General features: G+C 42.9%; 1 protein-coding gene across 3 annotated transcripts in view; it reads right to left on the bottom strand.

The window, feature by feature from the left end:
• The window catches only part of TRMT11 (tRNA methyltransferase 11), a 62,635-nt gene that overhangs the window by 46,290 nt on the left and 3,389 nt on the right, over positions 1 to 12,956 (bottom strand). For all 3 annotated transcript variants that reach the window (XM_074948388.1, XM_074948386.1, XM_074948387.1), the window contains exons 2-6: positions 11,221 to 11,286; positions 6,335 to 6,408; positions 3,848 to 3,929; positions 3,663 to 3,755; positions 2,318 to 2,452 (exon numbers count right to left, since the gene is read on the bottom strand). In XM_074948388.1, the coding sequence (XP_074804489.1) occupies positions 2,318 to 2,452; positions 3,663 to 3,755; positions 3,848 to 3,929; positions 6,335 to 6,408; positions 11,221 to 11,286 (450 nt within the window). The remainder of the gene's footprint in view (positions 1 to 2,317; positions 2,453 to 3,662; positions 3,756 to 3,847; positions 3,930 to 6,334; positions 6,409 to 11,220; positions 11,287 to 12,956) is intronic.

The raw sequence follows: 12,956 nt of genomic DNA, 5'->3' as shown, positions 1-12,956 counted from the left end.
CTTGCTAGCAGCCCAGGTGGTCACAATTGTCTTCTTGTAACCAGCTCTTATTACTTGGTTAGGGACCTTGTCCAGATATCAAAGTTTGTGTAAACAAGTTGGCTGGTCTTCCTTCCTTCTAGTTTTCTTTGCTCTAGGACATCCAAGAGTGCATTTCCCCTGGTACTGCTGGTCCTACCTGTGAACATGACCTCTGGATGCTCTATCCTTGCTGAAGCAGTACAAGACACTAGTTCAGATTTTCCCAGGATGCACTGATACAAATACAGTTAGGTAGGCAGAATATGGACATGCCAATGTGACTGAACCATGGCCATATTGTGAAAGACACTGCTGTATGAACACAAATCAATCACGTTTATTGTACATGGATCAGATGAACATGTCCCAGACAGTTTAAAAAACATGGCCGTACTTCCTATATAGTGTAGATGTGGCCAAAGTCCGGCACTTCCAACGTTCTGCTCCATAAACATCAACTTCCGATTTACACTGAGTCAATAACTTCTGAGGTCCCAAGTTCATAGAATCATAGGACTGGAAGGGACCTCAAGAGGTCATCTAGTCCAGTCACCTGCACTCATGGCAGGACTAAATATGATCTAGACCAGGGGTTTCAAACATGCGGCCCACAAAGCTATTTGCTATGGCCCGCCAAGCTCCCTGCGCCCCCCCACCCCCACCCCAGTTATTTCCTGCAGCCGCCAAGTTCCCCTCCCCCAGCGCGCCTCGTCCCCGCTCCTCTACCTACCTCCAAGCACTTCCCGCCGCCAAACAGCTGTTTGGCAGCACTTAGCGGTTTCCAGGGGGGAGGAGCAGGGAGCCACGTGCTCAAGGGAGGAGGCGGAGAAGAGGCAGGGCAGGGGCGAGGATTTGGGGAAGGGGTTAGAATAGGGGCAGGGACGGGGCGGAGCTGGGGTGGGGACTTTGGGGAAGGGGTTGGAATGGGGGCGGGGCAGGCCTCATGGAAGGGGTGGAGTGGGGGCGGGCAGTGTCAGTGATGCAGCCCTTGGGCCAATGTATTAGTCTTCATGAAGCCCTCCTGGTAATTTGAGTTTGAGATCCCTGATCTAGACCATCCTGACAGGTGTTTGTCTAACCTGCTCTTAAAAATCTCCAATGATGGAGATTTTACAACCTCCCTAGGCAATTTATTCCAGTGCTTAACCACCCTGACAGTTAGAAGATTTCCTAATGTCCAACCTAAACCTCCCTTGCTGCACTTTAAGACCACTGCTTCTTGCCCTGTCCTCAGAGGTTAAGAACAACAATTTTTCTCCCGCCTCCTTGTACCAACCTTTTATGTACTTGAAAACTATTATGGTCCCTTCTCAGTTTTCTCTTTTCCAGACTAAACGAACCCATTTTTTTCAATCTTCCCTCCTAGGTCACGTTTTCTAGACCTTTAATCACTTCTGTTGCTCTTCTCTGGACTTTCTCCAATTTGTCCACATCTTTCCTGAAATGTGGCACACAGAACTGGACACAATACTCCAGCTGAGGCTTAATCAGCGCAGAGTAGAGTGGAAGAATTACTTCATGTCTTGCTTACAACACTCCTGCTAATACATCTCAGAATGATGTTCGCTTTTTTGCCACAGCGTTACACTGCTGACTCATATTTAGCTTGTGAAGTTGCAGGGATAGGACCCATGGGAAAACTACCTTTCTTTACCTACTTAGGTGTCATCCGGGGCCACTTCAAGTCCCTACGGCAGGTTAGAACAGCCGCAGGGATGCCCTAATTTGGATCCAGCTGCCTATAGCTTCAGGATGTTGTTCAGAGAGCCTGGAACAGCTAGAGAGTGGTGCTTCAGCCACAAACCTCCCTCCACACACCTTTACTCTGGGTGTAGCGAAGAGGCTGTGTAGTACTATTAAGCCAGTATTGTGCCTTGCAGAAACTTGTCCCTATGTTGGAGAACTCCCCAGTGGACAGGTTTACAGCTCCTCTGTGCTGGCAGAGCTGCCTTAAAGGGGATGTACAGTGGCACAACAATTCACTGGGTCCCTCATGTCTAATCTCTTTTTACAGACACCTTAATCTTTTCATTTTTGTTTGGACTGATGAATTAACCTGTCTTTTCTTACTCACAATAAGGATTCCCAGAATTCTGCACTATCATTGCATTATACTGTATATGGTGGCATAAACAACTAGTAAATATTTAAAAAGCAGAGAATTTATCACTTTTTTTTAAAGCTTTAAATTTTCTTAAACTTTATTTTTTTAGAAATTAAATGTAAGTAATGATGCTAGAATCTGTCTTTTTGGATTATGCAAATTACTAAAATGTGATATAGTTTTACCACTCACCCATCTACCAAAATACAAATCAAGAGGTTCTTCTGGAATGTTGTTAGGGTCCATTCCATAATCTTCCAGAATCCAGAAGATATGTTCTGGGTTTTTTAAATTCACTTTTCCTTCAAATGGCAGAAATTCCAGAGCCTGTATAAATAGGAAAAACAAATTCTAGACTTCCTGGGGCAAATTTTTAAATAGTCAGGACAAGAAAAACAAAACTCATCTGTTAATTAGACATTAAAAGTTACCAGAAAAGTGGGAAGGGGACAAAGAAGATTGAGATTTCACTCTTTAGCTTCTTTCTGATGTATAAAGAAAGGCTGAATGGTTTTGGATTGAAGATAGGTCAGGAGCCATTGTGTGTATTATTACATGTACATTGCTCACTTCTAAAAGAGATCTACTGTGAATACTAAATATGGAATTTTCAAATTAAAGTTTTTTCAAGTCAAGCCAAAAAGTACCTGCTCTCAGTAAGGACTATGGCTACACCAAGTGTCTAGTTTCAAAATTCAGACATTTTTCATGTAGCCACTTAAAAAAATATTCTAGCCATAATTGGGGCAGAGGGAGGAGGAGATTCACCCCAACTCTCTTGTAAGTGAGAAACAGCTGAAGGAATTTTGCTCAAACTTCCTCACTGGAACCCAACACCACAAAAATGAGAATCAACATTCACAGTGAAAATTTCAGCAAGATATGTAAAATAGGTGGCTATAAAGACTACAAAATATTTTGCATAAGTACAGTAGTCACTATTTCTCTAAAAGATCATGGGAATATACAAAAATTAGCATTCACTTACCAATGCTTCTTGATTAAAACACTGTTCTAGTTATGAGGAAACAGCATGGTCCAGCAGATTGGGCACAGGACCAGGAATCAGAAGACTATTTCCAGCTCTGCAGCTAACTCATTGCATCACATTGGGCAAGCCACTTAAGTCAAAGTTTTCCACACACAAATGCCTAAAGTAAAGGCACCTGAAAGTGGCCAGATTTCCAGAGGTGCTGTGTCCAGAAGTCCATTGCCTAACTTTAGCCATCCAACTTTCAACACTTTGGCCTTAACAACTCAGTGCCTCAGTTTCCCCATTTGTAAAATAGGTACATTGATACTTGTTTTTCCTCATAAAAAGGTTTTGAGTGAGATCTATTAGGAAAAGTACCAACTGTGGGATTTTCAATGGATTTTGAGTTAGGCACCCAGCTCCCATTCAATTTCAAACGAAATTAGGATGACTAACTCCCTTAAACCCTTTTGAAAATCCCAACTCAAGTGTAAATGTATTAACACTATAGTATTCTTATGAATACATGAAGTTGAAAATAAGATTTTTTTTTAAATCACTTACATCTATCCTTTTAATTTTTTCTTCTTGTATCAGTGTTTTGTTAAATGCATGAATATGTATTTTGTATGTTGAGTTTGACTGTAGATATGGAACCTAAAAGAAAGAAAAAACACCTTTTGATTAGTACAAATTGCAACGCTATCCTGTGTGACTGAAATTAATTGCCTAGATTTTTAGAAACGTACCATCTTCTCCATTGGGTAGCTCTTCAGAGATGTGAACAGCTCCTCTGCAGATTTTCCCTGACCCCACAGTTCAAATATAGACCTGGAAATTCCATGATTATTAGATTGCTGTCAGTGAAGAAAATGATGCCTTATAAAATAAGCATCCTATTTCATATTCAGTCTTCTTGCACAGCATATTCAGGAAAGCACTTAAGCACATGCTTACGTGCTGCCTTGAATAGGGTTTGGTTTTGTTAATTGGGTCTCAGCTGGAGATGCAAATTTTAGTCCCTATGTTATGGGACCCTTAAAAAAACATCCTTCATTTAACAATGTTAGCATTAATTACTACCGTGCTACTAGGCATGATTCACCAACAAAAATTCACTCATGTTTAAAATGTTCAGGAAAGAGCATTCAGGCTGAAATTCTGTTCTTTACCTATTTCAAAGTGTTTAGGTATCATTATACCTGAGAATTATACTGTGCTGTAATGCCCAAGCTATAATGGGACTAGCTACCATCAGAGGTTCTGTCTCATTTTTAAGATGTTCTTTCTTATGCCATTTTGAGACAGATCACTAGCATTACCACCACCAACTTTTTATGGATTTCCTTTGCTTTCTATACTGCCAGTTTTAAGAGAAAGAAAAAACAAAACAAAACCCCTCTTGGAAGCTATGAGAGTTGACACCCTAAGCTAAACTCTTCCTTTGGAACAGTTATAGTAATACACTATCGTTTGCCTTTTCTCCCATTCAAATATCCTAATCCAGTGGCCTTTTCCTGTCAGAAAATCCCTTTTTCAGTACCAGGAACATTAATGGCATCATATATTGCTATACGTTCTTATGTTAAAAACTCTTACGAAATATCTAAGGATTAGTCACTATGCAGCACCTTAATTTTCAAAGATGAGGGCCTAACATCTTCAAAATGCTGAAAGGTTCCAGTTTGCTCAAATGGATATGCCAATGAGCTATATTTTATTAAGTAACAACAAAAGCCACTCAGAATAAATCATTTTATTAATGTATTCAGTTCCTGAAAGTGTTATTTAAAGCTAAATTTGTAATCTGCATTTCCCCTGGAAAATAGGACATTTTTGAAGTCTGTTATTTCTTCTCACAGCATCTGTGTTTCTATCTACTGTGAGATTTTAAATTACTCAAAGTAAGAGCTACATAAATGCTGGCAGTCTAAACTGCATTAAGCAGAACTGAATATTAATCTTTGTCTTTTGATTTAATGTTAGAGGAATATTTAAAAAAAGTTGTTAGACCTGCATCTCACCTATTTATCTATCTGTTGGCAAAGACCATATCATTCTTTTGTTGTTGCTGGTGCTGGGTTTTTTTTTTTTTTAATAGTGCTTCAGAGTGCAGTACTTAAACACCTGCATTGCTAGCAACCTGAAAAATCATCAACAACCTTATACTTTTATTATATATATTATAAAAACTAATGTGTGGGCACAATGGGTGAAAAAAATACGAGCAGCTATACTAGGTTCATTCTTTCTAAGGGATATCCTTAATTATTCTTTTTTTCTTGAATATTAGAAATATACTTTTGAAGGCAACCTTTACGAAAGATCACTACCACTTAGGTGAATTTCAAAAAACATTTTGTTGAAAATGCCATACCTTTCAGTTTCCTTTCCCATTGTTGTTTGAAGTAGAGCACAATTTATCCCCAGAGAAAATACAACTACATTTTACCATATAAAGGCGCATTTGCATGAGCACACTCAAAGCCTAGCATAGATGAAACTGAATATATGATGCAATCGACAGTCAAAAAGACATAAGGCTTCTTTTTCAGCCCTCAGACCGTTGAGTCTGGTCTGCAAAGTGCCATATAATGGACACAGCCTTCTGCAGTTTGAAAAGCATATAGGGCTGTATCCTCCCCTCTGCTTCCACCACCAGAGCCAAAACAAGGAGACCTCATCTTAAGGGAGGAGGGCACTAGCTCTCTGAAACATTTCCCCCTCCCTAGGACCCGCTGGAAGGCTCTCTACTGCAACTCCACAGGCTGAGGACTCAGCATTCAGGAGTGGAAAAGCGAAGCCAGGAAGCAGCTACTCTGTACCCCTTCTTTTTTAGATAAGTGTTAAACACTGAATTTATCACTTACAACTGATGTAAAAATAAAAATATACCCCAATGGATTAAAAAAAATCTCTCCCCTTTCTCCTTCAAAAAAGTCACTAACTTAAAATGACACAAGGTGCCCAAACAACTTTGCCACAAGGTTGTTCACATGAAGAAATAAGTACTGTACTCTGCAATGAAGAACAAAGGATAAGATTGCTAAAGAGATTTGAAACTAAAGAATAAAGACGGATTCTTTTCAATCAATCGTATTTCATTTCAACAACATGTAGACATTTTCAAAAAGTTTCAACAGTGAAATTAAAAAAAAATAAAGACTCCATGTAAAAATATTTGTCACAAAATAGCTGAACACGTTGCCCTGCTGTACGTGATTTGTAACTCTTACTTTGCACATACTGTCCTTCTCATTAGTCCCCTTGCCATCTCTTCTGAAGGAATATTGAGAATCCAAAATGGAGACTGAAATAAAAAGACAGTAAGAGAAATCCCAGTGCTAAGAAGAGGATATCACAAGACACACTTTACAATTAAGATTACTTGTATAAAATTACAATACGCAATCAAAGGTACAAGAACCCCTTTTTTCTGGTTCTGATTTAACTGTTGTATAAATAGGAGGATGTAATATTCAGTTTGAGGTCAAACAGGAGTAACTGGAATGTATGCACACACATGCTCTGTTTAGCACATGTAGATAGTCCAAAATAGTAGATTGTCCACTTGTTCCTTCATCTTTCCTCAAAGAATCCCATAGAAGCATAACCTGACAGTTGTATTTACATTTACCTATCCTTGCTTGCTTTGTTTTGATTAACTGCTAAGACTAAAATTTAATACCTTCACTTTTCTAGATACTCACACATTAGATTTAGAGACAAAACCCCAAATCCAATCAGGACTCCAGCTACTGCAAAGGCCAGGTTTCAGAGTAGCGGCCATGTTAATCTGTATTCGCTAAAAGAAAAGGAGTACTTGTGGCACCTTAGAGACTAACAAATTTATTTGAGCATAAGCTTTTGTGAGCTGTAGCCGTAGCTCACAGCTCACGAAAGCTTATGCTCAAATAAATTTGTTAGTCTCTAACGCGCCACAAGTACTCCTTTTCTTTTTGCAAAGGCTAGCAATTCTCATGGCTCAACTGCTTTAGAAAGAAGCAACAGACTTCCAGTAGATGGCACTATTTCTTTTAAGATTATAGTCAGTAGCATGTATGGCAACTACCCTTCCACAATTCTATCTTGAGACATCACATGAAGGGGTAGAAAGCAGACATTATAGCAACATAATGCTGCATTAGGGTTTATATTGGAAAGTGAGAAAGAACTATCTAAGGAGTTGAACACCTCATAGCTTGTGTATACCAAGCTCACTGGACCCACCAGGGGCTCCTTCCATCCCTGCATTCCACCCCACAAGCTCCTTGTGAGCTACCCTCTCTCTCATCCCCCTCTATTCCAGGGACGCCCTGCAACTCCACTCTGCCAGGGGTTTGCGCACCCCCCTCCCTGAGATGCTGGCAGACCAGGCGCCAACTCATGCCAAGGCCAAGGACTTCACTGAATACAGACATATGCACAGCTGGAATCCAGTTTGGCTTACTAATGGGTTAGCATAGTTAAAATCAATATTAGCGTTCCAAGAATGTGTTTAGTGTTTAGATTTATGAAATGCTTGTAGGATGCTGCATGTATTAATCCTACTTATAATATATGTAGCCCATGATATAAAGTTATATTGAGTCTTTACATTGTAAACCTCTGTAATTGTGTAACTGATCAAACAGGGGAAAAAAGCATTAAATTAAAGTGAAGTGCTTGCCCTGCACACAAGATGGCCCACTGAAGGTGAATGAGGTATTGTGTAACAAAGGACAGAAACCTTGTTGATTGCATTCCTCACTCCCTCCAGGAAGGGGAAGCCTGTGCATGAACTCATCCAATTATCAGCTTGGATTCTGGGAGATAAAAATCCCTGACAAGGAGAAACTGGGTTTCTTTATGCTGTCTGCATTCTGAGGGGCAAAGATTCCTAAACATAAGCAAGAGACCCCCATGCTGCTTGGTCGGCCCTAAAGGACACACACAGCTGCTTATTACAGAAGCTTATATTACCTTTTTAAATCCAAGACAATCTCATTTGTGTGTGTATATTTCCTGTTTTAACCTTGTAAACAACTTTTTTTTTTTTTTTTTTAAGTTAATAAATCTTTAGTTAGTTTATCACAGGATTGGCTACAGGTGTAGACTTTGATTTGTGATTTAGTACAATTGACCTGGGGCAAGTGACTGGTTCTTTGGGGCTGGAAGTAACCTGAATATTAGTTATATTTGGTGTAAAGCAACCATCTATCACAGCGGTCGGCAACCTGTGGCACGCGTGCCAAAGACGGCATGTGAGCCCATTTTTAACGGCATGCTGCTGCCTGTCAGGGCAGCAGCAGCGTGCTATTAAAAATCCTGCCCTGCCCTGGCTGGCCCGCTCTTCTCCGCCCCCCGCCCCCTCCCGCGGTGGCAGGGGGCAGAAGCTTGGTCCTGCCGGCTCCCCTGCCTCTTCCCGCAGTGTGCTGGGTTCCTGCCCCTCCTCCTCCTCCTCTCTGTCCCTCCCTGCAGGCCGATCAGCTGATGTCCCTTGCGAGGGGGTGGGGGAGAAGCGGGGTCAGCGTGCTTGCTGCTCCTGGCGGAGGCAGAGAAGAAGTGGGGGCAGGGCCTTGGAGAAGGGGGGCATGGAAGCGGAGCATACCCCTCCAGCCCCCTACCATGAGCACCCCACGACCCCAGCCCACACTCCCAGCCCTCTGCCCTGACCCCCCCACACACATACCCAGCCCTGTGCCCTGAGCCCTGCAACCCCGCACACCCCCGAGGCCCCTGCCCTGAGCCCTGTACTCCCCTCACACACACCCAGCCCTCTACTTGACTCCTTCACCCCCCCACGACCCCAGCCCTGACTCTGGCACCCCCACATGCCCAGGCCCCCCACACCCCATCCCCTGACACCTGCACCCCTCACAGGCCCCCAGCCCTCTGCCCTGACTCTTGCACCCCCCCACATACCCAGCCCCCCCACATCCCATGCACCCCCCACATCCTGACTCTTGCACCCCCACATCCCCACCCAAATGGGAGCTCCTGCACACACCCCCCCCACATTCCCACCTGCACCCCTCCCACCAAATGGGAGCTGCCCAGGTAAGCACTCCACACCCAAACCTCCTGCGCCAACCCAGAGCCCCGCCCTCATTCTAGCTCCAGGCCAGACCCTACACCCCAACCCCCAGCCTGCTCCTTCACCCCCAGCCCTGTACTCAGTGCACTCTCACCCTTAGCTCAGTGCAGAGAAGAAGAGAATGGGCCAGAACCAGGGAGAAGGTAGGTACCCACTGTATGTGTGCAGGGTCAGGACCCCAGACCGGCAGCGGGCTGAGCGGGTCCAGCAGCTGGGATCCCGGCTGGCAGGAGCCGGTGGATGGAACCCCTGAGCAGCAACGGGCTGAGCTGCTCAGCCCACTGCCGGTCTGGGGTCCCGGCTACCAGCCCCGCACAGCCCGCTGCCAGTCTGAGGTTCTGGCTCCCGGCCCCCTGCCAGCTGGGGTCCCGGCCCCAGGCCCCACTCAGCCTGCTGCTGGTCTAGGTGAACGGAACCCCAGACCAGCAGCGAGCTGAGCAGTCCGGCGGCGTAAGATCAATATTTTAATTTAATTTTAAATGAAGCTTCTTAAACATTTTGAAAACTTTGTTTATTTTACAATATAACAATAGTTTAGTTATATAATATATAGACTTTTATAGGGAGAGAGATCTTCTAAAAAACATTAAAATGTATTACCGGCATGTGAAGACTTTGATTTGTGATTTAGTACAATTGACCTGGGGCAAGTGACTGGTCCTTTGGGGCTGCAAGTAACCTGAATATTAGTTATATTTGGTGTAAAGTTACCATCTATCACAGGGGTCGGCAACCTATGGCAACATTTTTTAATGTTTTAACATAATAAATTAAAGTGAATAAATGAAGACTCGGCACACCACTTCTGAAAGGTTACCAACCCCTGATCTATCACATAGTCCAGCTTGCCTGGGTGGCAAGATAGACTGCAATGCCCAAGGGGAATGTCTGTGACTCCATCATAAGACTGTTACAGTGCTTCAGGAGTTCACATTTATTACTGAGTTGGTGAAATCTAATTACAGAACATACAATCAGTTTGGGGTTTCTGCCCTGCTTTTTGAAAGTCTGCCCTGAGGTTGGCACTCATGGTCGGGAGTCACTTCAGACTGTGTGTCACCCCCCATTTCCCTCCTCCCCCACCAGGATCTCCTATTACCCCCCATTCAATGCCAGAAATTGTGTGTGAACCTCCATACCCCCATGGCAGGGGCTCTGTGTGCCCTATTCCCAATACAAGGTTCCCCCAATCTCCATTACTTGGGGATTCTGTGTCCTCCTCCGCTTATTCCTGGGTCACCCATTCTCCTCTTCCCTGCCAGGGGCTCTGTGTGCCCCCCACTCGTCCTATAGCAGGGTCCCCCATTCTTCCCCCGATACCATTATTTGTCTGGGAAATAAGTCATTCAGGGTGTCAACATTTAAAACTCTATTGGGAGGATGAGTAAGAGTACTGTTATGCTGGACAGTGTTGATTGTTGCCATCAACCAATTGTCTGATCTACAGACAATTGCAGAATTCTTGAAGCTGTGACTGTGCTAAATATGGAGTACTTGTGGCACCTTAGAGACTAACCAATTTATTTGAGCATCAGCTTTTGTGAGCTATTATTAGCTCACGAAAGCTGATGCTCAAATAAATTGGTTAGTCTCTAAGGTGCCACAAGCACTCCTTTTCTTTTTGCGAATACAGACTAACACGGCTGCTACTCTGAAACCTGTGCTAAATATAGTAGCAGCCCCACATGCCCTCCATTTTCCCCCTTTTGGTCTTCCAAATTCTCCCCAAAATCAATAGGGTTCTGACCACTGATGTTTAGAGTGTTCCCTAAAATTTTGGTATTGACTAGATGCAGATTTCAAAAGTTTTTGAGTTACATGCACAAAAACACACACAGAAATGCCATGAAATTGAATGTAAGGCCGCTACAAACTCCAGCAATGACAGTTTTTGGAAAATGCTCTCTTTTCCCAAGCATCTTTGAAATTTGATCAGCTACTCAAAATGAATAAAGATAATACAGAGAAAATACATAAGTCAAGTCAATCTATCGCAAGTAGCCCATATATATAAATTTGCAAGTAAAACATTTGGACTCAACTTACATTTATATGAATTTCTTGTTGACTGCTGAATTGTCCACCACAAAGTGAGAGCAAGGACTTTATCTCCTACAGTGAACACATTGTAGGACAAAACATTTTTTAGAAAACAGAAGTATTGTTCCCATACCGTAATTTCACATACTACATCTACAGTAACTTTATACTAGAAACAAAATTTCAAAGAGACTTCAACAACAATGTTATGATAGTTCTTATGTCCAATATAAATTTCTAGGAGGGGCCAACTATTAAAAATCTTAGGAGAGGAGAAAAATCTGACACTGTGGTAGCGAATGACTAATTAAATTTTACTTAAATATTCCATTTGCAAAATGAGCCAATTTTTTTAAGACACTACATCCCACAAGTACCCTCTCATAGTAGTAATCCATTGATTAGTTATCCAATGTACAATGGGATTAGGTTAAAATTAGCCTAATAGTTTTATCAAGCTCCAGTGTTTTTCATTTTTATACTTACCTCTCTGAAATTGCTAATATTTAACAAGGTTGTACAATCACTATAACTATAATTAAATTCTGGGTAATGGGTCTAGTCAGAGAAAGATTCAAGTGCATTATTAGTGAGGAAAGTCCCTCCTGAGGAAAACAATGGCAAGAGTCCATTCTGCTTACAGAGATCTTGATAACGTGCTCTGTTGGATGCATTTTCCAAAGTAACTGAACTTAAGAGACTGTAAACTGAAGCATGAAGATTATGGATCCCAGAACAACCATTAAGTACTAAAGAACAAGAGTATAATGAACGAGAATAGGCTTTCACTCTCTGATGTCTCTGTTGTTTCTCAAGATACTTCTCTTGGAGATCTATCCATATCAATAAATATCCTGAAAGGATGAACTTCCCATTCATTTTCTAACAAATGACTACCTATAGCCTCACAAAATTATCTTTATAAATACATATGCCTACATTTTATTATGGAGAGAGAATTACATTGGGATGGGAGACAAAAGGAAGAAGTCATTCAGTATTACCAAAAATCACTGGATAATGCTAGTCATCCACTATTTTAGCAGGACTGCTATTATGACCATTTTCCCCTTCTATTTTCTATAGATATTAAGAGTTTTCCAAAAGCGAGTTACTCGCCAGCTTGCACAAGGTGAATAAAATGCATTAGTTGTTTCACTATGATCACAGTAGTCCTGGGACCCCATGGGTACATGAGTAGATACTACATATGGGTTGGTGACATTTCCTGACAATGTTAAAAAGGAGAGTTTATAGTTACAGTAAAAGCTTTGTTATCTGGCATGTTGGGGGGATGGGGGGGTGCCAGTAAGTCAAAAATTCCAGTTAACTAAGAGGGAGGGAGTTTGGGTGCGGGAGGAAGCTCAGGGCTGGGGCATGGGAGGGGGTGCGGGGCAGGCACTTGGGGTGCCGGATCTGGGCGGTGCTCACCTCGGGTGGCTCCCCGCAAGCAGACATGTTGCTGCTGCTCCTAGGCAGAAGCGCGGCCAGCAGCTCTGTGCGCGGTCTCTGCCTACAGGCATAGCCAGCAATCAGGGTGGGGCGGGGGCAGCGCACGGAGCCTCCGTGGCCATTCCTCCACCTAGGAGCAGCAGGGACATGTTGCCGCTTGCGGGGAGCTGCCCGAGGTGAACGTTGCCTGGATCTAGAACTCCAAAACCCTTCCCATGCCCCAAACCCCTGCCCCGAGACCCCTCCTACACCCAAACTCCCTCCCAGAGCCTGCGCCCCACAACCCCTCC

Source organism: Natator depressus, chromosome 3 (assembly GCF_965152275.1).
Source record: "Natator depressus isolate rNatDep1 chromosome 3, rNatDep2.hap1, whole genome shotgun sequence".
Lineage (NCBI taxonomy): Eukaryota > Metazoa > Chordata > Testudines > Cheloniidae > Natator > Natator depressus.
Note: the sequence above shows the minus strand (reverse complement) of the source record. Positions and strands in the feature narration are given on the sequence as shown.